Raw genomic sequence first — 27,800 nt, forward strand, 5'->3', positions numbered from 1 at the left:
TCCCCTCACTTTAGTACCTAAATTCACCTTTGGGGATGGAGATTTGACATGCTGACTAGACATTCATTCTTGTGGAAGTGTTCTCTGTGCACTGGGTCAGTATTTCAAAATTATTTGCATCTTCCCATCCTATATTACTCTTCTTTTGTATCTGACGATATTCTGGAGTGCCATATAATGAACATCCGGACTTAGCTCCTTTGTGCTTATCCATGAATTTTCAATAAATTCTGCCAGATTCTCTCCTTGATCCATGTCAGTTTCCACTTACATCGAGTCTTATTGCAATAAAAAGTAAGAGGAGGAAGTGGGAGGGGAGAGAGAGAGATAGAGAGAAAGAGTGAGAGACAGTCAGTGAGTCAGACAGACAGAGACAGACAGACAAAGACAGACAGAGATAGAGACAGAGAGACAGAGAAAGATATATAGAGAGATAGTACAGGAAGAACACCCAGGAAGGTTACAGGAAAATCTAGGTTCTGACCTAGTTCTGCTACATGGTTGATCTGTGACCCTGAAAGAAAACAGCTTGACTTTGCACAGTCCCAGATATCACATCTGAAAATTGAGGGTAATTGTGTCTGTTCTCATTTGCAGAGTTGGGAAAGGCAGATGAGACCTATATAATATGTGGTAATGTGCTTTGTTTGAGAACCATCAGCCTAAGGCAACAGAAATACTACACATCGTAAATGGAATAGCACGCTTAGCTATTTGATCACTTGCAACGAGTCACTTTTCCAATAGAAATTTTTTTGTACTTGTTTGCAATTCTTCTTCATAAAGATTAAAAATGTACAGCCCCAAAGATTTAACCCAAATCAAGACTGCAAGGAGTATTTTAATGGAGAGTCCATTAACAAGTTCGTGTTTGTACTTACCTCCCTGTGGAAAGAACTGTGAGTAAATCTCTTTGAAGGTTTCTTCATTAACAACTCCACTGGGGCATTCCTACAGAGAAGGAGGGAAACAATATTAGCAAAGTGTTTATAAAACTGAGTTTTGCTTCCAAAATTTGAACAACACTGTTTATAGTGCAAAGTTGCACCAAAAAAGAAGGAACAAAATCTCTTACACTTTATCCATTATTACTAAAATCTCTTTATAGACTTCATTTCAGTTGTTACAAAAAATATAACTTCAAATGCAAAAATGCTATCAGAGCAGAGCTAAATGGGGTCTTGAACTCTCGAACATAAAACATAAAGAAATTAACCCCCAATCCCGTGCTTGTTTTAAGAATACATGTAGTTATCAATAATGATACATTTATGTAAGATAAACTTAAATTATGTTTAATTGCAAGATTTTTTATTATATGGTCTTTGCTTAATCTTAGGGTTATATCTTCAGTGGATTTGTTGAACTCACAAAATCTTTAGTATGATGAGAAAATATCATGCCACAATTGAGTTCAAAGAGTCCCTTGATGTTGAAAGCATGAATTAAAACTCAATTCTTACTAACTACATATTCATGAATGTACAATGGCATACTTTCATTAAAAAGTGAAGCTGTGATTTTTTTTTTGTTGTTTTTTGGGCCACATCCGGTGATGCTCAGGGGTTACTCTTGGCTATGCACTCAGAAATCGCTCCTGGCTTTGGGGACCAAAGGGGAGAGCAGAGGATCAAACCTTGGTCTGTCCTAGGCTAGCAAGTGCAAGGCAGACACCTTATTACTTGTACCACCGCTCCAGCCCAGATGCTGTAATTTTTATTGATGTAACTAAGATTGCGTATTTACAATAATTTTTATGTGCCAGTCTTTATTGTCATTATAATTCTCATGACATGATATTGTCATGTCTCTGCACATCACCCCTGACAAAATACCCAAGACTTTCCAACAAAGACTATGAACAAGAAACCTGAAGTATTCCTAGAAGTTTTCAATTTTGGGAGAGGAATGTCTAAAAATCACTAGAACTGGGTATAATGGCTTTTTACTTCTGTGAAGTTATTTAATACACTGAAACTTGGGCCAGAACTATAGTACAATGGGTTGGGCATTTACCTTGCACAGGGCCAACTCAGGTTCTTTCTCCAAGAATTATTGTTTTCCTAAATCCCTCCAGAAATAATCCCTGAGTGCATGATTAGTGTAAGCTCTGAGCATCTCTAGTTGTGACCAGAAAACAAGAGAAAAATAGAATAAACTAAACAAAAAAGATGATGAAGCTATGGCCTTTAGGATTACACTAAGATTCTGCTAGTAGCCCGATAAGACCAGGATACAGGGCTTCCAGACACTGTTCATGCTATATCAGGCCAACACACATTGGCCAATGGGGCAAATGGCTCAATATTTGGGTCCAGCTATGCGATTATGCTAAGGATCACTCAATCTTTTGTATAGCAGAAATATGCCCTTGGTCTGTAAACTATCTTTTAAAATATCTGAGTTGGGCATCATCACAAAAGCAAACAAATTAACAACAAAAACCAAGGACATAAAATGGAACTCTCAGCAGTCTTGCTGTGTTATCTTTAATCTTACTGTGAGATTGAGGGCAAGGAAACTAATCGAAGAGCAAAGTGAGTGAAAACATCCTTCAGGATTGGGGTAGTGAGAATAATGTTCTGAATCAGAGTTGACCTATCCTGCAATAATTTCAAACTTAATGCTCCAACCTCATGTTACATGGAGTTACACCTGATACATTGAAGGTAAGAGTGAGAAGCCCTGTCCAGTTTTTAGAGTAGCTTCTCATGAACTGCTCTTTTTGGCCATAGAATCTCTTTGCCTTGGTTGTCACAGCACCTCCTTCTTACCTGGTATTTCCCTAGGCTATATTGGGACATAATCTGGGGCCTGCCTTCTTTCTTGACTACACCTAACAATAATATTTTGTGAACTTTAACTTTGAGACCATCCTTGGGATCTTCAATTGTCATCTGATGTAGCCTAAAAATCTTCTCTGAGTTCTTCAGTTATGGTCCTTCAGGATGACAGTACCTTTATCTTTTTACTTTCCTTTATACCAAAGAGCCACAACTATCATGTGCTTCATGGAGAACATATTTATTTTATTATTGCTGGTTTGAAGAGTAAGATCTGATCTACAAACTCAACTATAAATAGCAGTTTCAATGTAAATAGATGTTTACAAAGCTGGCAATCTATAGTTCTCCCAATTGATCTGGAAAATAAATCTAAGGTGGAGTTAGTGCCAGGGAGAGAAGTAGAAGTGGATGTTTCTGGATAAATTGCTGTGTCAGCTAGTCTACAAGTGAGCTGGTTTTCAGACTTGAGACTTCGAGAATGCTGAAACCTTTGGTTTTGATAAATCCCATAAATGCCACGGCATCAATAAACTTTTTAGGGGAATTCAGCCCACCAGAGGTATCCTTAGATTTCCTGGTAGGGAGAACTGCAGTATCCCCTTCGGATTCCTCAAACGCCTTTTTCCCTGCGTGGATGGTTGAGGAAATTCCGAAGAGATGCTTGGCACTTATCTCAGGCAAAATTGTGGCCTCTATCAAATAATTTGGCTTAGAATTCCAGCACCAAAGATTACTAAGAGAACCTTTTTATGGATATAATAACCCTAAAAGTTCAGACAATGGTTTTCCTCTTTTTCAAATATGTCCTTGAAGCTGAAGTTTCTGTAAACAAGGGCGAAATTGACTCTGCTCAGAAAATAGAAAAACACACTTTAGGAGATTTGGTTTCTTCCTGTACTTGACCCCATAAACAATAGAGCCCAGCCCAGGAAGATCAAGTTTTTAGATATTTCATATTTCCTGCTAACCCTTGTTTTGCAATTAAGATTGGTTGTTAAAAGCTAACCTGAGTGTTACCTTTTCTTTTACAATTAACCTTGCTTTGTTATGGTAAACATCCTTCTCTGCACCTGGGACTGGCTTACCACTATAAAACCCCCTGGAAAATAAACTTGTCACACTCCTGCTAGAAAACGTGTTGACGCCACATACTCTCCGTGGTTTCGTTTATTTCATATTTCATATTTTTCCGTTCGCTGGTGCGGGGCAACCCACTCTCCATGAAGTGAATTTATCAAAATCCCACAGGCGCTGCAAGACAGAAGCTGCTTGCAGCACATAAAATAATAATAGTCCTCAAGAATCCAGAAGACTTAAACAAGGAAAAGGCCTCCCTCATAGCAAATCAAAATGGTTAATTTTGTTGGTCAACTAGTCTTTTACCACGACGTGGTCTGTGTATATAATTGAAAATAGCTCTAGAAGTTTCTGGAAGGGTATTTTGAATGAGATTACATTTAGAACTAAAGTGACAGAAGAAAGAAAAATATTAGATAATTTTGTTTAGAGACATATCTAAAGAAAAAAGAGAATAGGCAGTATAAGACTATAGAACTTAGGCTGGTACACCTAAGGTGTATCAACATTTCCACTCTGATAAAATAATGCAACGTCAATAAAGACAGATAAAGGAATGCATCCATGGACGTTGAGTATAGTCAAATCCTTTCCAAAATATGGGTGCCCAAATCGAATCAGTGGAAAATCTTAATTGAACAAAAAGTTGACCTTACCCTAACAAGAAGGAACTTTGTAGCATAATGTCTTTGTACTTAACTCTCATAAAATTTTCCTGGTTCCCCAGAAAAAATCTTTTGGGAATAATCTTCAATATTTATTCTTTCTATTTCTACAACAAACTGCCCCCAAACTTTTTCTGTGTCTCTTCTTTCTGACACTTTTCTGTCAAGACTCCATTATGTCTAGATCTTTGGAAGCCACACAAATTATGTGAATTAAATCCTTAAAAATAAAGTTCATTCTGTTTATATCCTCATCAATGGCCTCTCTGGAGAATTCTGCCTAATATGTACACAAATGAATAATAAAAGTCCCGAGTTAGGAAAGATAGAAATTAGAGAGTTGATCCCTCAAAAGTTGTTGATAAACATCTAGTTTTAGGCAGCCATGTAGATGGATCAAGTGACTCTCTCTAGTTGCCAGCTATGGCAACAATTTTCAGAACAAATAAGCACTTTGTACTTGGAATCTTTCACACATGGCAATTGTGATTTATAACTATTTATAGCTGGACCATCTGTTTGGGATGGCAAGAGGAGCAAGCAGATAGATGGCTCACTGCCATCAGGTGGGGAATTTGTACAAGGTCAGAGCTGGAAACCTGCCTTTGAGGTTAAATGATTCTAGCCAGGGATGAAAATAGGAAGTGAAGGGACAGCTGTTTATGGCAAGCTGGTTGGCTGTCTTTAGTCTAACTACAATTGGAGCAGCATCGAAACAAGTCAAAGGTCTTGCTCAAATGGAGGCAACATCCAAGTAGTAAAACAAAACATGCTAAAAGTTGCCATTCCAGAAATGATGTTCTTTTTGCTAAACAATTTTCTATATGAAACAATGCATTTTTACTAATTCAGGTATGAAATAGTAATTATATTCTATATGCTTTGGTTTTTAGTATCTACAAAGGAGGTAAAGGATCTAGTATCTCTTCTTTTCCTCTTTGGTGGACGGTTTCTTCACAAATGCGGTTTTCTTATTCAAGGGAAATTTTTGATAGGCTGTGAATGGTACAGAAATAGTGTGGTTAGGGGCCGGAGAGATAGCATGGAGGTAAGGCATTTGCCTTGCATGCAGAATGTCAATGGTTTGAATCCCGGCATCCCGTATGGTCCCCCGAGCCCGCCAAGAGTGATTTCTGAGCATAGAGCCAGGAGTAACCCCTGAGCACTGTCTGTTGTGACCCCAAAACCAAAAGAAACTAAAACAAAAAAAAGAGATAACCATTTAGAATGTCCACAGCCTAGTTCTTTTACATATAGCATTTTGTTGACAGATAGAGGTTAACAGAGACTTGACTATCTTTCCTGTGTTTTTTAAAGTTCCTGTGACTATTTCATCCAAAAGGAGGAGAAAGAACACAGAGGTGTGTTCATTAAAGGTGTTTAGAGTGGCACATATACATCATCTACAAAATTCACTTAATATGTTCATGCTAAACAGTGAGAAAAAGCCTATGGACTTAGGAAGAAGATGAAAGCATAAATCTGGTGAATGGTTAGCAATGTCTGCCTCACCAAACCTTTCCATAATTTTTTAAATATTCATAAAAAGTTATGTCTAAATGGCTAGTAAAAGTTTTGAACATGTGATGACATAGTCAAAAGCAGGGTAACTTAAGGAACTGGGAAACATTAGCAGCAGAGTGGATAAGTATTAAGAAAATGCATTGACCTGTATATACTTAAATCATATATAGAGCATTCCACCGGTTCTCTGTCAGCTTTCAAGTAAATAATAAAAGGCTTTTTTAAAAGGTAAAATATAAGGGTCATGATGTACCTCCAAAATAATTCTCTTAGCAATTTCCTATGTGAACACAAAACTCTCTTCAAAGTACTTTCCCCACATGTTTTATAACTACTGAATTTCTTATGCAATCAGCTGAACATTACTAGGGAAAAATGTTCCTTTAAATAAATGAATAAAAGGCTCCTGGGTGTCTACTGACATTTATTTCCAGTGTGGTGGCCTTTATTCTTCCCCGCTGTCATTTACAATCACAGTTATTCCTCTGCCTTTGAGAGTAAACTCTGAAAGTATTAGATAGAGTAGATTCAATTTAAAATGCTGGAGTAGGAGGCATAACTCATATATGCTTCATAAGATTCATTGAATTATATCCAAAGAGCACTATACTGGGCTCCCCGAATTTGATGAATAAAATTTAACCCTGTATAGCCATATGAATATTTGATTTGTTTTATGATGGAGATTGGCTTACAAAAACTTGATTATTGCTTTTACACTAACAGCTAATATTTCATGAGCAATTAAGATGGGCAAAGTAGGTAAAGGTAATACTAACATAAATTATCTTATTAATTCTCATAATGACACTTGAAGGTTAATAGTTATCCCCAGGTTGCTGAGAATAATGAAACTCAATTAAGCAATTTGTCTGAAAGACAAATTTTAAAATTTTAAAATCACACAGCATAGTTTTAATCCATGTCTTCTCCTTAAATACAGAGCCCAGCAGGATGAGTGTTTTTATTAAATTTCTCTAAATACTACCTGGAACAATATATAAACTATTGTATGGTCAGAAGTCTTTGTGAGATTAATGCATCACTTTAGACTTCAGAAAACTCAGACACAAGGTGAAACTCAGAATATTACCTGTACTACTTAACTTCGGTGAGAGCATTGAGTTGGATTTTATCTAAAGCTACTTTAACACTCAATTTTCTAATTCTGTGAACAATAAATTATATTCTTCCTTACTTTAATTAGGGGGATGTGATAATTTCTCTGTAAATTAATTTTGCTGTAAAAAGAAAGAGGGAAAGAGGTGTTTAAATAAAACACATCTGTTAAAATAAAACAGTACAATCAAAATGGAGTCACCATGGGGCCAGTGAGGTGGCACTAGAGGTAAGGTGTCTGCCTTGCAAGCGCTAGCCAAGGAAGGACCGAGGTTTGATCCCCCGGTGTCCCATATGGTCCCCCCAAGCCAGGGGCAATTTCTGAGCATCAAACAGGTGTGGCCCCAAAAAGCAAAAAAAACCAAAATGGAGTCATTTATGCCAGTCCTTATTTTACAAACAAGAATATGGAGACACTTATGCCAGGCCTTATTTTACAAACAAGACTGAATTACAGTTTTAGATTTTCCAGATATGTAATACTAAACTAGGTAATCAGAAAGAATCTGATCACCACTAGCTTGGTAACCAGCCTGACATATTCTCACCCAAGGAAATTAATCTGGTAATAACCATCTCTTTTTTATTAATTGTTTTCTATTTTACTAGTATACATGTATATCAGTTTCCCTCTTACTTTCCCTCATATAATAAGCATATCATAAAATCTAGTATGCAGAACAACACTGCAATTAATGGAATACTGGAAAGTATGAGTTTGATGCAACTAATCTTATTTTTTTTGTTTCTGGGTCACACCCAACTATGCTCAGGCTTTACTTCTGGCTCCTAGGACTCAGGGCATCATATTTAGTGTCTAGGATGGAATTCATGTTGCCCACAAGCAAGGCATCTTTATGTTCCCATATAATTTCAGGATATTCCATGCTCAGTACAGGACACCATGTGTAAAAAAGGACTAAATATTTGGTGAATTTATTTTGAAATGAATAACTGTGAAAACTGTAGGATTACCACATACTAATTCATTTTAATCTCACCAAATTTTATTATCTTCAATCTACATAACTGCAACCTTTCAAGTAAAAGATGAAAAGGAAAGAGCTGGTGTCCGTACGAATGTAGGAATATTCCCGAAGAATGCAGTCCTACAAATTGTCATTAAAAATTTTACTGTCTACTAAAAACTCAGGTCCCATTTTGTCCCTTGGAGGTTGCCTGCACAATTGTATCAGAAGTTCTTGGTATTTTTTAGAATAGATATTGATATTATTATCTCTTCAACCCTAAAAATAACCTTTTAATAATAAGACAAAATATTATAGAACATATAATATAGGGGTCATTAAGACATATGGAAGGCTATATAACTTCTCAAAATGTATATGATAAAGATTTCCTCACTTTTGTTGAGTTCTACTCAATCTAGTTCTTTTTTATTTGAGTGAAGATATCCAATCAAACTCTAAATGTTTTGACTTTTCTGTGCTTATTTCATTAAAAAATATCCTTTAAAGAAAGGACACGTGGAGGAGTCCAGGATAAGCATAGTTTTGAAAAATGTCCTTGCCTTGCATTGATGAGGATATGAGATCTCTCGCTGGAGCTGTCCCATACATACCATGGTCTTAGGGGATCTGCTTTGGCACAGCTGTAGCTCTGAGCAATCCCCAGTGCATAGGAGATGTAAGTACCAAAACAATGGTGTAGCACCCTTGGTGAGCATTGTGACCAAAAATGAAACTCCTAGTAAGACTATAAGACCACAATAACTGCTAGCAACCAATACAACAAAATTGTACACAGGAGCACAACTAAATGAGCATAATTCCCACAAAGCATTGAACGCACTGCAGTTAGAGGAGTGCAATCCCTACCAAGCACAACCTTCAAGTGTGTGCACACCACAGCCAAGCTTGTATGATACCCTAGACATGGTTACAACAGCCACAAAGGTAATAACAGGGAAAATAAATAAATGAATCTGTCTCACTGACTTACAGTCCTATACATGGATGTACATGGAATCTATCATGCTGAGTGAAATAAGTCAGAGGGAGAGAGAGACGCAGAATAGTCTCACTCATCTATGGGTTTTAAGAAAAAATAAAAGTCATCTTTGCAACAATCCTCAGAGACAATGAGAGGAGGGCTGGAACTTCCAGCTCACTTCATGAAGCTCACCACAAAGAGTGGTGAGTGCAGTTATAGAAATAACTACACAGAGAACTACCATAATCATGTGAATGAATGAAGGATCTGGAAAGCCTGTCTAGAGTACAGGTGTGGGTGGAGTGGGATGGAGGGAGATTTGGGACATTGGTGGTGGGAATGTTGCACTGGTGAAGGGGGGTGTTGTTTACATGACTGAAACCTAATTACAATCATGTATGTAATCAAGATGTTTAAATAAAGAAAAAAAAGTTTCAAAACGAAAAAAAAGGAAAGAAGAAAAAAAAAAAAAGAAATCGCTCCTGGCTTGAGGGGACCATATGGGACGCCGGGGGATTTGAACCATGGTCCTTCCTTGGCTAGCACTTGCAAGGCAGACATCTTACCTCTAGCACCACCTCGCCGGCCCCAGATTCTATTATTTTTATGTTCTTATGGCTGCAATTTTTTGTTGTTGTTGATTGACTGAAACTTTACACTAAATATTAATTTATTTGCAGATAGATTTGATTAAATATAATTTTAGGTATTATTTATCAAGTTCCTAAAAAAAAAAAAGTCAGACTCACTGACCTTTTTTTATTTTTTTATTTTTTGGGTCATACCCGGCAGCACTCAGGGGCTACTCCTGGCTATATGCTCAGAAATGGACCCTGGCAGGCTCAGGGGACCATATGGGATGCCGGGATTCGAACCGCTGTCCTTTTGCAAGCAAGGCAAAGGCCTTACTGCTGTGCTATCTCCGATGCCAGACTCACTGCCTTTTTTTTTTTTTTTTTTTGATTGTTTGTTTTCTTAGGCCACACCCATTTGATCTCAGGAGTTAGTCCTGGCTAAGCGCTCAGAAATTGCCCTTGGCTTTGGGGGACCATATGGGACACAGGGGGGATGGAACCGTGGTCCTTCCTTGGCTAGCGCTTGTAAGGCACACACCTTACCTCTAGCGCCACCTTGCCGGCCCCAGACTCACTGACTTTTTAAAGAAGAAATCAAAAGATTTTAATGCACATAGCCCTCTTGGGTTTGATTCCTGGCATTCCATATGGTCCCTTTAGCAGTACCAGGAATGACTACTGAGAGCAGATCCAAAAGTGACTCCTGCACTGCTGGGTGTGATCCAAAAACCCAACAAAAATAAATAAATAAATAAATGAAAATTATCTTGGAATTAGGTTGAAGAGACCATAAACAAGTAAAAAAATGAAATATAACTATTAAAAGAAAGTGTTTTTGAAGTAAATCTTTCCTTGGATCTTCTTCACTGATATCTATGCCAAATATTTTCTAAACAATGATGTAACTCATCAACTTTCATACAGACCTCTATTACTACAGTCAGTAATTGTTAGGTGCTTCAACTTTAAACTTTATTGATCGATTGATTGATGGGTTTTGGGGCCACACCCTGTGGTACTCAGGGGTTACTCCTGGCTCTGCACACAGAAATCACTCCTGACAGACTAGGGGCCATACAGATAAACACAAATAATTTTGAGGTTACATGATATTTCTATGTCCTATAACTCTTGGTATCTATTTAATATTTGTGAAAAATTAGCTTTTAGTTTCTGAAATCTGAAATAGGAACTTCTCAAACTGAGTTTTATATATTTTAATATATTGAGTAGAATAGTTCATAACCAAGACAGATTTTTATCACTGTGGCTTTCTTTTTATATTTCCCATTAATTAGTAGATTGGATTGTTAAAACATAACACCCTACCACCTTGTACAAATGACTTTCACAAGATAGATGAAGTGAATTTGCTCTTACTGTAAAGTTGATGGATGGGAAGTTTCATTTGTTAAGACCTATAATTGGAAAGTATGACTGTCTTTATAGATTACTCTATTTTGTCTAATACCTGATCCAATTGGGAGAGCAAGTGTCTTTTTTTTTTTCCCAAATGAATTTATACTTCCCTTTCTTCCATCATTTGAAATAAGGCTTGCTCTAAATAGTCACTCTCAGCATGCCAAGAAAGATGTCCCTAACATTCTACAATTGTGGGAGAATTTTCACAGAGGGAATGGAACATTGACCTACTTGAACATCTACATTTACTAGATGCTCCTTTTAGATCTGGGTAAATTCCTTACAAACAGGAGTCGATCTTTCCAGAGTACAGAGGTAAGTTTAGAAAAGAGAATATTAATAATGTTGAGCCTTAAGAGACTCAACTTCCTTTAAGAAATTGAAAATAGTGATTGGAGAGATAGTACAAAGGGTAAAGGCACTTGCTTTGCACATATCTTACCCAGTTTCAGTCCCTGGTATCCCTTCGGTTATCAGAACTAATCAGGAGTAATCTCAGAGCATAGAGGTAGGGGTAATATCTCATACCTCTAGATATCTTCACTCCTAGCCACTATAAGACAATACCCAGGTACCAATCCCAAAGGTGTTTCCCCAACTTCCTCTTTTTAGGAACCTCTTCCTTTGATATGTAAAAGCTCACCTGACAGTTACTTTTTGTCTTCCTGGAGTTTCCCCTTCCTGGTATGGAGAATTGATTTGCATAAAGAAAGGAGTTCTGGCTTTAGGCTCAGACAGAAGAAGGAAAAGGTAGAGAGGCCATGAAGCAAAAAGCAGACTGAATCTTTCCAGACTGATTGGTATACTATTTCTCTTCTGCTACTCTGCTTCATTAGACCCGTCCACCTAAAGGTTTAGAAACACGGCGTGTGGGGTGATCTCAGCACTCATGGATTTTTATTTTACAACATATCAATCTGATAAAGATTGGAAATTAAACCTGTCTTGGCAGATTTTGTAAAAACCCAGATGCAGATGTTTGAATCTCATATACTTCAAAGCCATGTAATTTCCCTCTGATTCCCTTACTTTTCTATATCCAATTTTGCAGAAAAATAACTCTTTTGGGGCCGGAGCCATGGCACAACAGTATAGCGTTTGCCTTGCATGTGGCTGACCCAGGACGAACCTTGGCTCAATCCCCTGGCGTCCCTCCCATATGGTCTCCAAGCCAGAAGTGCTTTCTGAGTGCATAGCCAGGAATATACCCTGAACATCACCGGATGTGACCCCTCCAAAAAAAAAAAACCCACACAAACAAACAAAAAACCATTTATAAATATCTTCTGTGGTGCTATGGAAAACTACCAGATCCCTCATACATATCTGTGTCCCTGATAAAGTCAGGAGTTTAGGAAGAACTTTGGAGGTCATATTTGGTCTTGGCAGAGTCAGATTTGAGTCCAGTTCATCCCTTAGACTCTGAAATCTCATTAAGGTGACCCCTTCGTAGCACTATAGTCCTATAGATCTTTAGGGCTCACAATTCTATGTCCACTTCCCAGTCCTTGGGGCTGTTTATCACAATTCTGAGCACAGGAGTGAAAGGGAGAACAGCTGGGTGAACAGAAACCCTTCTCATGTCAGTACAAATGAAAGATAAAAAGCTTTCCAGTGTTTGACAATCAGTATACACAGTTCATATCAAAGTCACAGGGCTAGCCCCTCAGCCTGGAGAGCATCAAAGCAAGACTCTCACATTGGTTTACACAAGGGCACTCCTCCTGCCACCTCTCCACCTCCTGGGTTCTTTTTGAACTGAACAAGTCATCAAAACAGCATCAGACAGGTGATTCAAGGAACATTCTATTTACTAGCAGATGCAGGAAGATTTATGACAGTAAATCCTAGAGAAATAGGCTGATCAGGAACATTTCTCCTTCAAGGAAATGGAGGTTGCACATAGTAAAGGCAAGACTAGGTTTTTCCTCTGAGTAAAGAGTATTTCAAAATATTCACTGATACTTCTGGGTCTTTGATATTTTTCTACATCAGAAAGGAAGAAAGCAGTGATTACTTTTGCATTTAAAAGAGGTAATGAGGTCTGAGATGGGAGAGGCATTCTGCTTATGCCCCCAAATACTTCAGTGATCTTGGGACAGGAGTGATGATACAGTGGGTAAAGCCCTGACCTTGAAGGTAGCCAACCTGGGTTCAATTCCTGGCATTCCTATAGTTCTCAGAGCTCACAAGGAGTGATTCCTGAGTATAGGGATTGGAAAATCAAACTTCTCGGTGTGGTCCCCAAACAAGCAGATTTTAGAAATCTTAAAATCATATGGCTTAAGTGCTCCATGTCCATGGGATACTTACTCATAAAGGCAATATGGACATCCATAGAAAAGTTGATATAATCCTATTGGAAAGACCCACATTACATTAAGAATCAGAACTAGTTTTCAATTTCTGCTTAATATTTCACAACATCCAAGTCCTTAGTAATTTATTCTCCCTTATTTCATGTTCCTCTCATTTTTAACATGACATCTCTATACACAGGGAAAAAAACTTTAAGAGCAAAAAGAGATAACTTAATGAGATGAGTACATGCTTTGTATATGAGTAGCCTAGGTTCTATCCCAAAAGACGCCAACCCCTGAGCACAGCTGAGAGGTACACCCCACCCCTGGTACAGAGCTGAGAGTAGACCCTGAGTCCTGATAAGTTTGCTTCAAAAACAAAAACAAAACAAAATACCCAGATTCAATAACTTGAAACACCATGTTGGGTATTTTGCTACTTAAAAACTTTGCATTAAGTACCTGCTATGTTTTTTGATACTTTTCTGGGATCAAAGTAGTTTAATCTGGGGAGTAAAGGGATGTGGGTAACTCATAAAGTAGCTTCATCTTCACATTCCATCAGTTGAGGTGCCCTGACTTATCATTCATCTCTCAGTTTCTTTCTCAAATTATGTAGGCAAGTCTTTCCCCACCATATATTTTGGGGGCACACCTAGCAGTTTGCAGAGTTTGCTCTTGGCTCTGTGTTCAGAGGTCTCTCCTGGTGGTAGGATCAGGGGACAATATGGGGTGTTTGGGATTAAACCTGGGTCACTGCATATAAGGGCAAGAGCTCTACTGGCTGTTCTGGCCCAATCCCCACCATTTTTTCCAGTCTGAAATTTAAATTTAGATAGAAATTTTGGATAACTTTAAAATCTCTGCCCACCATATCCTGCTTCTCAATGAGAACTGGCTTGTATCTTCTCTTAAATATTTTTCTATAGCTTTATTAACAAGAAATCAAAATGATAGCAACTAATCAAAACTTGTGCAAATTCTGTGCTATCTATTTTTTTTTTTTTTTTGGTTTTTGGTTTTTGAGTCACAACCAGCATTGCTCAGGGGTTATATTCCTGTTTCTGCACTCAGAAATCACTACTTCTGGCAGGCCCAGGGGATCATATGGGATGCTGGCATTCGAACCAGGGTCCATCCTGTATTGACTGTGTGCAAGGCAAACAAACACCTTACCACTGTGCTATTGCTCCAGCCTCTAAATTCTGTGAATTTTGACCAAAACTGTTGACCTTACTACTGGGTCATTTTACTACCGGGAATCTGAAGTGAGCTAAATCTGAAAGAAAATATCCAGTCAAGCCATGTCCATAGATGTAGAAAACCAACGGTGCTGAAAACATGGATTATTATTTTTTTTTGTTATAGTTTTTTCTTTTATTTCTTTTTTTTTGATTTTTTTTTATTTAAACACCTTGATTACATACATGATTGTGTTTGGGTTTCAGTCGGATTATTATTTTTTTAATGAATAACACAAGTAGAATTTTATATTCTGAGTTTTGCCTCATCTATATTTATTTCTCTAGTGTATCACCAAGGTCACTGTGCAGATGTTATGAATTACTTATATTAACTATAAATTGGCATGACATCAGCCTAATGATATTGATTTTATGAATTAACTATATCACTTTTAAATTTGCATGACATCATCCTAATGACATTGAAAAAAAATGAAAACTTGCTTATAAAATCATGCAATAAAACATGAAGCAGATGATAGAGATGTCTGTGCATAAAAATGCACCAAGTTGTACAAGGTTGTATGCCCTAGAGTTTTTGCAACTGCCTGTTTTCCTTCATTACTGTATTAGCTAGATTCTAGCACTTTCATAAGATCCTGGTGTCTCTGCCCCTTGACTTCTATGTGAGTTCTCACATTTCCCTCAGTGTGTGAATTAGATGAACAAATGACTTTTAGTCCCTGATGATGAAAAAGAGTAACAACTCTCTTGATCTTAGATGACCTTCTTCTACAGAAGAAGTAAAGTTTATTTTGTTGTCAGCTGACAAATACAGTGCAAGTTTTGCAGAACAAACAAGTGGAATCTTGAGTTTATATATATTGATTAGTCTAATTCAGAATTCTTTGAAAAAAAAAACAAACCTTGCTTAAATGTGTATGCAAATAAGTTGAAAGAGAGTGTGAGTGGTTGAAGAGCAATAAAAGTCATGTTTAATGTTTATTTATGGTCTGCTAAACACTGTGCCAACTTGTGTAGAAAAAAAAATCTGTTCAGATTAATCCGAACAAGGAAAAGAACCATCTCCTCTCATGCTCTGTATAAAATAAGTTGAGAGAGGTTTAAGGTACAACAAAAACTTTAAACCCATGCCAAGCATTTGGACTGAGATTCTGAAATTCATCGTAAAGCACTTGAATTTTACTTAGTTGTTTCCATAAAAAGCAAGTGCAGCTACTGAAAAGAAATTAGGGCAGGAGTCATAGCACAGTGGTAGGGTATTTGCTTTGTACACAGTCAGTCTGGGACAGTCGCGACTTGATTCCCAACAATCCATATGGTATCCTGAGCCCGCCGGGAGTCATTTCTGAGCACAGAATAAGGATTAACCTCTGAGTACTGCCAGGTGTGGCCCAAAAACTAATAAAGTAAAAAAAAAAAGTAAAGTAAAATAAAATAAAACAAAATGGTGGAGTAGGGAGGCCCTAGAAAGTTTGAGAGATAATGTAATGGTAGAACTCTTGACTTGTACAAGACCAATCTGGGTTTGATCCCTGTCACCCTATATGAACTCCTTTGAACTTTTTTTTTTGTTTTTTGTTTTTGGACCACACCCGGTGACGCTCAAGCATTACTCATGGCTATGCACTCAGTAATTGCTCCTGGCTTGGGGACCATATAGGATGCCTGGTAACTGCAGTTAGTCCTATGTTAGTGCGTGCAAGGCAGGTGCCCTACCACTTGTGCCACCACTCTGGCCCCATTCTGTGAACTTTTCTTGGAATGATCTCCTAATAAAGAGATAGGCACCCCAAACACACCCATAAAGTAAAAATATATTACAACAGTGGAAATCTTGTGCTAATAATGATTTATCCCCCAAATTACTAATTGTATATTAAGCAATTATTTTCAGTCCATGCCTATATGTTCCCCTCTCACAAGGAACTTGACTAGAGATAGAGAGAGAAAGAGACGTATAAATTCTTTAGATATTCATAGGAATAAACACTTTATTAACCTGCCTTCAAGGTGAAGCAACATGACAAATCAAATTTCATTTTTTATTTTTAATATAGTTTAGGTAATGTAATAATAATGTTAAAATTTATATTTTTATAGGGGTGGGCCACACTTGCAATGCTCAGTAGTTATTCCTACCTTTGTACTTAGCAATCACTCCTTGTAAAATCAGGGGATTATAGGAGACTTGGAACTAGTGTCTTACCCACAGTACTATTATTATGTAAGGGACAGATGTATAGAGCTACTATGCACCACCATCAAAGTGGCACCATCTCTGTACCACCCTCGTGATGTCACTTCTGCTCTTATATGAATTCCCTGCCGTCAACTCAACCCTTGGAAATCAGATTTGTCATTGAAGATCAAAAGTCTGAATACATTGTCCGAAAATCAAACTGCTTTCAGAGTTTAATTCAGAGACCGCCAGAAGGATATTCAGGGCAACAAATTGCAGGACAGATGACTTGCCTGTATGGGGAAGGTTTCTGGGCAAACTCAGCTGTCCTCAGTCTTGCTGCTCTGTTCTTTTCCTTCCACTCCCCACTTCCCTGCCATCCCCCATCTCTTTCTCTCGCACATTTGTCTCTTTGAAGTTACACTTTGCTAGAGCAGCTCCAGAGTCTTTGAAGCCTGGTTCTAAGTTGAAGAATGCATTTAAGCGGATTAAATTCTCTTGATGGGAAACTTACTTGACACGTCTCTACCCTTCTTGGCCTTCTAGGGAATCATCAGAGGATCTTCTCCAAAGGGGTCATAAGAACTACCAGTTGCGCCTGAACCTACCGTACTGCAGGAGACCCATTGAGGTCAGGGGTGGGCCAGCACCCCACAAGACTGTCTGTTTTGGAGCCACCTTGAAAATCCTGACTTTTCTGATGCACACATGAACCAGCTCGATTATTATTTCTGTTACACTATCTAGGCACAAGGAGGCAGCAGAGTCCTCCGAAACAACCAGTATGTCCTTTCAATTACTCCATTTCAGCTGTAGTTCTTCCTTCAACAGGCTCTTAACTATTTTTTTCCTTTTCAAAAGTGACCGGAACAACTCCTGATTCCAGCTCAGGCCAGTATAAAAATTAACTCATTATGGGAAAAGGACGCAGTCACGATTTTGTTCTCTCTGTTTTTTAGGTTGAGAGCAAGTCAACCTAAAATTTACAAACTTTTCTTTAGTTTATGGGTTTTCCTTAACTTTAGTCCTGCCATCAATAACACAGGACTATAGGTCCAGGGAAATAAATAAATAATAAATAAATAAATAAATAAATAAGCAAAGCAAACATGAAAGTCAAAAGTTTGAATGATAAAAAATGTTCCTATCTTTTGTTAAGGAAATGTGCACTGTATTTTATTTGTTTATTTTTGGGCCCACAATCAGCTGTGCTCACAGCTCTCACTGCCTCTGCACTCTTCTTGCTTCTAGCAGGTTTGAGGGACAGTATGAGGTGTAGAGGAAGAAGCCTGGTCAGCCGTGTGCAAGCAAGTGCCCTAGCCACTGCACTATTGCTCTAGCCCCAGATGTATGAGTTTTAAAGTCTAATATTTTGGGATTGCTTGGCTTTATGAAATAAATGTGTCGAAATAAAAATACTGATTCTCATCTAAAGGTTGTTATATCAGCGTTTTGATAATCATAATCCATTAAATTATTCTCAGCATTTATTAGATAGACTCATTAGAATGGCAGGAGGTAATCATTAGCCTGTTTAGATTTTCATTTAACTAAGTTTATTTTTCCTTTTAAATATTAGCTGCTTATTTAATCTCAGAGATTATTAATTATTATTATTATTTATTATTATTATTTTGGTTTGGGGCTGCATCCAGTGATGCTCAGAATTATTACTGACTTTACACTCAGAAATTACACTTGGTGGGCTGAGGGACCATATCAGATGCCAAGAACTGAACCCAGATTGGCTGTCTGCAAACATCTATCTTTCTGTACTATTCCTCCAGTCCCTCAGAGATTATTTTTCAACCATCCCAAACCAGTTTTCCACTTTCTTTGAAACTTATTGTTTCATGTTTTAGCCTTTGGAGTTGAAGTTCTTTAGCTTGAAACTCACTCCTGTCACAGTCAAGTTAGAAACTTCATTGTTAACTTTTGTCTCTGAGTTTTTCAACTCTTCATTTATTGATCAAATATTATAAAAACACAATTCATGGTTATAAAGAAGTATTGGGGACAAATCAGTATGGCAGAAGTCCCTGACGGGGAGGTGGGAGTCTGTCAGAGAAGCCGCAGCTCAGAGACTGGTATAGAATGATATAGAATGATGTCCACAGGGACATCCTATGGAAGATGCTCATTCAGGGACAGTGACAGGAAGGTTTGAAGAAAGTAACAGTTTAGGACATTATATGCAAATACCCACAGGGTGGAAAGAAGCTAGCTGGAGCCCTTGTGGAGAAATTGGTGGGGGGGGCAGTGCAAAACCCTTGGCTGTATTCCTGGTCTCACCAGATGGCTAGTGAGTGCAACAGGAATGATGGTCTCCCAGTTAGTTTATTCAAGATGTGTAAGGAGTTAAGCACCAAGGTCCAGTATAGGATTATAAAGCAGTTTTACAGGGCTCTGGAAAGACTCTGATAATTCTCATAAAATACCCAACAAAAGCCCTATTCACATTCCATACAATCACTATTACTCTCTCCCTCTTTTTATCCAGCATAGCTGAATGTCTAACGCTGAGAAACCATTTATTCTGTAAATAATAATTTAGCCTAAGCTCTGCCCAAGGCTTTCTTATGTAAGGTGAATAGAGGAGAGCAGGAAAAGCAGAGCTGGTCAAATCCTTGGTCTGATGCCTTTCAGCTCATCGGTTATTATGTTATGGATATGTGTGAGATTATTTTCACTTCAACAATGGTTTCACCATAGCTGAGAAATAAAGTCCAGGCTTTCTCACTAAAAACTAATAAAAAAAAAACACATTTTGTGCTGGATTCCAATGCAAATAATTCAAAACTGTTAATTTATAAGTCAGTGTTGCTTCTAGGCCTTTTCTTTAGCTAATAATCAAAATATTCAACCATTATGACAATGATAGTTGGAAGTGATTACTCTGGGCAAAAATGAGGTGCTAAAAGGAGGTCAAGTGATAAGCATGATATCCTTTTAGTAAAAGTATTACAAGTCATAGTATCTAAAAATGAGAGAGAGGGGGGGAGAGAGAGAAAGAGAGAGAGAGAGATAGAGAGATAGAGAGAGAGAGAGTGAGAGAATCAGTTATAAAGCCAGGCTGGGGGTTTGAAGTTGGGTGGTAAGGAAACTGGGTACATAGATAGTAGAAAATAAACACTGGTAAAGGGATGTGTGTTGGCATATTGTATGATTAAAACTTAACCACCAACAAGTTTGTAACTGTATCTCCTGGTGATTTAATAAAAAATTCTACAATGCATGTTTGTTTACCATGTTGTTAATTAGGGTATATTTCTATAATAATGAAACTTGTAGAAGGCATATGTGATATTATTTATGGAACTAGCATATTTCTTAAGGGTTGGAAGTTTGACAAGCTATGAAGTAGCTATGGCTTGTTTGGATACATTTACCTTAGAAATCAATGTCATCTCTTATTCTTTTCTACTTACCGATACATATATGTCATATAAAGTCCTGACTTTACAAAAATGTTTCTAGCATACAAAAGAACCATCATAAAGCCTTTAAAATACTCACTATTTGTACGTATGTATGCATATTCTTTATTTTTTGAGTTGGTAGCCATTCAAGATATTTGCTAATAAAGTGACGATATTATTTCAACAAGAGAATCTCTTCAAAGCTATTATATAAATTTGTGATAAGGATTTTTATTCTTTCTAGTGATGCATAAAACTATAAGATTTTATGTTCCTGCCACCCAATGAAGGGGAAAATTACAGGCTTTCTTTGGATCTTATGGGTCTTTTTAGTTTCTGGTTTATCAATAACTCCCAGAAAGAGATTAGTGATTGGAGTTCTAGTAACTTTACCTTATACCTTCTGATTCTTGTTATCGTTGATGAGATATGAGAATATGGGATCTTTTGGCCTTCCTGTAATTTTTGTTAAGAGTTTTCTGTACATGAAATTTTCAGCTTTTGGTAAATAGTGAAAGACTGAAAAAAAATGTAAACTATTGGCTGGTCTTTTGGCATAGGAGAGTTTTGATAGGATATATCACCCTAATTCCTGTAACATACATAGAATTATCACAACCTCAAAAACATTATCATATATATTTTTAGATTCATCTCATTTTATGGGAGATAGAGAATCTTGTAATATCCAAGAGGACACCATCAATACCACCAAATATGTCTTTAGGGAAGCAAAAATATTGGATAGACAGCAGAAGAGATGGCAATGTGAAGATGAAGCAGAGATTTGAAGATGCTGACCTTGAGAAAGGGTGCACTGTCACCAGCCTGTCCCACACCAGAAACTACAAGAAGTGAGGAAAAGCTTTCCCCCAAGAGATTCTAGAGTGGGACACAAATCTGCCAACCCTATCAGTATTGATCTGGGCTCAAAATTATTGATTTAAGACATCACATTCTAGACAATGAGAGAAAAGAACTGCTTTGTTACAATACACTGAGTTATAATTTGACACAGTGTCCTTAAGGATGAAAAACAACACGGATGTAGAATAAGAGGAAGTGGCTCCGAATGCTTAGAGGGTGATACAGCATAAAGCCTGTATTATGTGCAAGTGCAGAGACCAAGGAATGATGAGAAGGCGTCACACCTTTTGCAAAGTCAATGTTAAGGGGTTTAGAACGCTAGACGAGGGACTACATGGAAATTGTTGATAAAAGAATGAGGCCATAGGGGCTGGAGAGATAGCATGGAGGTAAGGCATTTGCCTTGCATGTAGAAGGACGGTGGTTCAAATCCCAGCATCCCAAATGGTCCCCTGAGCCTCCCAGAGGCTATTTCTGAGCATAGAGTCTGGAGTAACCCCTGAGCGCTGCTGAGTGTGACCCCAAAACCAAAAAAAAAAAAAAGGAAAAAAAAGAATAAGGCCATAAGACCTCGGCAATCAGTGCATGCTCGGTAAAATTAAAATGTTCTAGGAAGCAAGTACCTCTATAAAAGCAAGAAAGAATCTCTACCACTAGGTGGATGAAGCTCTGAAGTCATTTTACAGTTTTTTTTTTTTTCAGTCAGTAAGAACATTTCTAAGTCTAAGACAAATGTTTTGCTTGTTTTTGAGTTAGTGAATTTAGAGGTGACAGCAGGAGATACTCTAAAACTCACTCTTTTTTTTTTTTTTTTTTGGTTTTTGGGCCACACCCGGCTGTGCTCAGGGGTTACTCCTGGGTGTCTGCTCAGAAATAGCTCCTGGCAGGCACGGGGGACCAAATGGGACACTGGGATTCAAACCAACCACCTTTGGTCCTGGATTGGCTGCTTGCAAGGCAAACGCCGCTGTGCTATCTCTCCGGGCCCTAAAACTCACTCTTGATGTCTTTGTTTATTTAGCTCTCTCCTTAGCAGTCAGTCTCCGTAGCAGATTATTCAATTTACACGATCCTAGTGGTCTCTCATTCACTACACAGCATTTGTCTCAACCTTGGTTCAATGTACAGGTTTGAACAGTTGCTACAGGCACAGCCTGTAGAAAAATTCTGTACCTCCAAAGCCACCTTGATTGGTTCAGATACAGAATATGACCAGAATGTTCTTTGCTCAAACTATCAGAGTTCCAAGTGGAAGAGTGGAAAGAAGAAATCCTGATATGTAGCAGCATCAGGCTATTATTCAACTGTACCTGATGTTATTAAATATTTCTATCTCTCTCAGCAATACGAATCTATGAAAATTCAATTTTTCAACTTTAACTTTGAATAGCATGGTAAGAATAATATTATACAATAAGATGATACAAGAAAGGCAAGTTGTGAAAAAAATTATGAAACTATCTTATCTCACAGATGACATGATCATTTTTGCATAAGTTATGAGCAAATAAAAGAACTGAAACTAATAACAAGGGATTCAAGTGTGTAGGTGAGGCAACTACTATGCAAAAGATAATTGCTTTTTTTTTTTTTTTTGGTTTTTGGGCCACACCCTGTGACGCTCAGGGGTTACTCCTGGCTATGCGCTCAGAAGTTGCTCCTGGCTTCTTGGGGGACAATATGGGACGCCGGGGGATCGAACCGCGGTCCGTCCTAGGCTAGCGCAGGCAAGGCAGGAACCTTACCTCCAGCGCCACCGCCCGGCCCTATAATTGCTTTTTATATGACAATAACAAGTAGAATTTGAAAGGAAAACAATATAATTTCATTTATATATGTGTAACCTTAGAATGAAATATTTATATATGACTTAAACAAATGCATACAATATTTAAATGCTAAAAAGCACAGAACTTGACGAGCAAATAAATGAATCAAAATATGTAGAGAGATGTCCCTGATACTGAATAGACAAATTCAAAATTATATAAATAATTCTTCCCAAATCTCTTTATTCAGTGCAGTCAGTCCCAAATAGAAGCTATGTTAGGAATATGGACCAAATAATTTTATAGTTTCTATCTCGGGACAAAAGATTCAGAATAGCTAACCATGGTATTCAAAGAAAAGAACCAAGTTGGAGAACAATCCTGGGTTTAAGAATTAGTTCAGGGGCCAGAGATATAGCACAGCAGTAAGGCGTTTGCCTTAGATGCAGAAGGACGGTGGTTCGAATTCCTGCATCCCATATGGTTCCCCGAGACTGCCAGGAGCGATTTCTGAGCATAGAGCCAGGAGTAACACCTGAGTGCTGCCGGGTGTGATGCAAAAACAAAAATAAATAAATAAAAGAATTAGTTCAAACCACAGTAATCAAGACAATGTACAATTATAAAAAAAAACAGACAAATAACTAATAGAATAAAATGAAATCTAACAATAGAGCTATATAAATATAGTTTACTGATCTTTGACAAAGAAGCACAGGCAAAAAGGAGAAAACAGTGTTAGTGGTTGACAATGAACACTCATGTGTGAAAATGAATTCATAAACAGAGCTTATACACTCCAAAAATATTTACTCAAGAAAATTCAAAGTTGGGCTAGGAATGTGGCTCAGTGGATGTAGAATTTAAGACACCCTGCAGTCGAGCCATTTATCACAGCGTAAAATGCCTGATATCACCCTAACAAAAACACTATTCTGGCAAAATAAAATGCAAAAAAATGAGAAAAAATATTGATGATGGAGGAAATATTTGAAAGACATTTTTAAAAAAGAACCTATCTCCTGCTAGGACTATCCCTTGAACATAGCAGGTTGTGACCCTACAAACAAACAAAAAGTATCTATGTCCAATTTATGCCAAGAGCTTATCAAATTTCTACATTTGTGAGCCATATCTGGCAGTTCCAACGGTTTGCAAATAATTGTGTTCAGAAAGACAGTTCTGGCAATACTTAGGGAGACCAGATAGGGTGTCAGGGGTTGAGCCTGGGTTATTGTACTCTCTCTGATTGTAAACCAAGAACTCTTAGATATCAACAACAGAAACAAATATCCTGACTAAAATCTTATTAACCATACCCTTCAAAATAAAAGACACACAAATGACAATCATATGAAAAAAACCCATCATACATCATCACAGAAATGTAAATAATAATAATAATTTGGGGACTTATTAAAATTTTAATATTCCTTCAGTAATTGCACCTCTTCTTCTTTTCCCAAAGGGGATGAAATTATGTCTACATAGAAACTCACACATGGGTGTTGATAAATGAGATATTCATTATTGCCAACATTCTGAAGAAACTACAATATTTTTTCAGTATGTGAATGGATAAGGAAACTGATACATCTACTTAATAGAATTTTATCCATCTCTAATAAAGAGCTTTTTGTATCATGAAAATGATTGGAGGAATCCTAAATACATATAGGTAGTAAAGGAGCCAAATAAAACTAATTACTGCACAAATAAAACTTAATTATATCTGTACAAAGCAAAACTGTATGACAGCAAAAATATCAGTGGTTGCTAAAGGCTATATGTGTGTGTGTGAGAGAGAGAGAGAGAGATATGGATAGGCAGAACACAGAGGAATCTGAGGACAATGAAAGTACTATATTTTATGTTGAGCTAGAAAAATATTAAAGTGGATAAGGCACTCACTTCACATGGCTGATCTGAGTTCCATTCTAGCATCTCACATGGTCCAGTCCCAAAGCCCATTTGATCACTGACACAGAGCCAAGAGTAAACCTGACTGAGGACAGCTGGACATGAGTCAAATAAAACAACAACAAAAATATAAAATATCCTTATAATGATGAATATATGTCACTATACATTTGACTGAACCCACAGAATGTACAGTCTTCACAAGGGTGTTCTAAGAATAAATGGATTTTGAGCGACTATTGTGTAAATATGGCTTATCTTTCTAATAAAGGCACATTTGCTAGTGTAGCTTGCTGATAATAAAAGGCTATGTATTTATTGTATTCTTCTGAATACAATAATTTTCTAAGAACAAAATCTAGGAAAAAGATTTGATGAAATATACTGTTATTTTGTATACTCCAAATTTATTCGAATTTATACTAGGAAGATATATTTCTTCTTGCTTTTTGCTTTTAAAAGATGGTTGGTTACAAGGGAAAAAATGCAGTGCTTTTCCATTATTGTTGTGCTTTTGTTGATAACAGGAGATAGCAATCAGATAAATAAAGGAGAGTTCATATTTTTTCTTAGTGGTTGTTTTAGTCTTTGACCTGAGGCACAAGAAATGATGTATTAGTTTATTTTATGAACTTTATCTTCACAACCAGAATTTTTGAGATTTAGAACAGTACTTAAAAGGCAGTAGGAAGCTGAGAGATGCCAGCATCATATTCACCTAAATCAACCAAATAAAAAAACAAAGATATAAGAAATTTGTTCTCAAATACCATATTTACCAAATCCACATTCAATTTCTTCCATAACCCAGGTAAATGTAAATAAATAAACTCAATAATATGTCTTGACTTCTCATGGCAACCTCATCATTATATTATATTATCTTCTTTGAGAAACAAAGAATTATAGGTATTGAAGTAGAAGTTCTGATCAGTAAACTATGCATATCAAAATATAATCTGTTGATATTAATAAATCTTGAGAAATATATTAATGGTATTACTATTTTATTACTCTTTTTTTTCTCTAAAGTGGTGCTTTGAAGAATCATGGCCATTTTCCTATGACTCTCGTTAAACAAACAAGAAGTTTAGTTCTAGGTTGTGATGAAAGGTTATAATACTGCTTGCTCAGGCAGAGTTGGGATTACTAAGACACCCAGGTATTGCTTGAGACCTTTCAGAGTTGTACCTGTACCTAATTATACTTAGGAGACAATGTAGAGCCAGGATTGAACAAATGACCATGCCTTTTTACACTGTACTTTTAACACTGTATTCCCTGTCCTATTTTTTAAATGTTCATATTGTTTTCCAAAAAAAAAAAAAAGGTCCAATCTACATTTCCAGCAGCAATGAATGATAGTTCCTTTTTCACACATTAGTGCCAGCAGCAATTGCTTTTGTTCTTTTTTATGTGTGAAGATGGGAGGTATCTCTTTATCCAACTTCAAACTGTGGTAGTAATTAAACAGCATGGTACAGTAATAAAGACAGAGCCTCAGATCAATGGAATAGACTTGAATATTCTGAGAAAAATTCTTAGATATATGATTAATTAATCTTTGATAAAGGAGCAAGAAACAGGAAATGAAGGAAGAAAAGTTTATTTAACGTATCATTTTGTGAAAACTTTGACTTACATGCAAAAAAATGAACTCAGGCTTATATTTAATGTCATTCACAAAAGTCAACTCAAGATGGATTAAAGCTCTTGATATCAAATGTGAAACCATAAGATACACAGAGGAAAATATAGGCAGAACACTTCATGACATTGAAGGTAATGACATCTTCAAGGATGAAGCACCAATGACCAAACAACTGGAAGCAAAGATAAACAAATATAGGACAATATGGAACTGATTTGGCAGTGCATATTGAGTGCCCCCAAAATCTTGATTTTAAGTCTGGTGAGATGATTTTCAGAGCACAGCCAGGTAATATATTTTACTTTGATGTAATGGGATTTTATTGTGTGAGCTTGATAAACATATGCTAAGACTTTGACTATGTTTCAAAGAAAATCATAGTCAAGTCTATATATTTCAATAACCCTCCAATTTTCTTCATTCCAGTCTTCTCTATTTTTCCATCTTTTATAATGAACATGAATTAGTTTTGTACTTAGTAGCAGATTAAATTTCATTATTAATATAAGAACATTACTGGTAGCATCAACGAACTCCCCTTAGTAAGTTTTTATCATATTTCCTTCTGAAAGTTGCAAAGCTGTAAAGCTTAGTGCTTGCTTCTCTAGAACTTATATGGTGGTTTCTCAGTGTGTCTGATCATTAGAAATTTCTTTCAAGTGTGTTTTTGTTCCTTATTTATACTGGGAATATTTTGAGTGCATTGTAAGAAGTCAGACCATGGGTGATGAATTTTCATTTGCCTAGATTACTATCTTTATCTATTATATGACCTTAGAGAAATATCATAGTAATGTATATCTGTCTTCTCAAGTAAGGTAAATCTAATAATCTTCCCTCACTATCTACCAAGGTGGCCACAAAGAAGTTTTAATGTATCATAAAATTGCTATGCCCACATATTTTGTTTCTAAGAACAATTCTTTCATCATAAATCTGCTTAAATAGTAAAATTTCATGGGACATTTTTACATAATGGGGGGAATCCTGCAAGGCAGCATTCATAAGACCCTGAATTTGGTCAACCAGCAAGTGGGTAAATGCAGGATTAGAGGAGTTGGACACAGAGGTTCTATGCTTCAGAGGAAGTACCTGTTGATCCTTGGAGATTACCAGGCTTGTCCCAAAGATGTAGAGCGAAACACTTAGTGTTGGAATTGATGGAGGCTGGCTGCAAACATCTCATATACCTTAAGCCCTTTGCTATCCCTTGAGCCCCTCCAATCATCCCATTATTGTACAATCAGCAAAGGATACAATTTTTATTTATTTATTTATTTTTGGTTATTTTTGGGTCACACCGGCGATGCTCAGGGGATCCTCCTGGCTCTGCACTCAGAAGTCGCTCCTGGCAGGCTCAGGGGAC

General features: G+C 37.1%; 2 protein-coding genes across 8 annotated transcripts in view; one reads left to right on the forward strand and one right to left on the reverse strand.

The window, feature by feature from the left end:
- Positions 1 to 27,800, forward strand: part of PACRGL (parkin coregulated like) — a 491,459-nt gene that overhangs the window by 46,141 nt on the left and 417,518 nt on the right. The gene's annotated exons all lie outside the window — the stretch shown is intronic.
- The window catches only part of KCNIP4 (potassium voltage-gated channel interacting protein 4), a 1,191,871-nt gene that overhangs the window by 30,337 nt on the left and 1,133,734 nt on the right, over positions 1 to 27,800 (reverse strand). For all 7 annotated transcript variants that reach the window (XM_049790047.1, XM_049790048.1, XM_049790052.1 and 4 more), the window contains one exon: positions 882 to 951. In XM_049790047.1, the coding sequence (XP_049646004.1) occupies positions 882 to 951 (70 nt within the window). The remainder of the gene's footprint in view (positions 1 to 881; positions 952 to 27,800) is intronic.

Source organism: Suncus etruscus, chromosome 16, assembly GCF_024139225.1.
Source record: "Suncus etruscus isolate mSunEtr1 chromosome 16, mSunEtr1.pri.cur, whole genome shotgun sequence".
NCBI lineage: Eukaryota > Metazoa > Chordata > Mammalia > Eulipotyphla > Soricidae > Suncus > Suncus etruscus.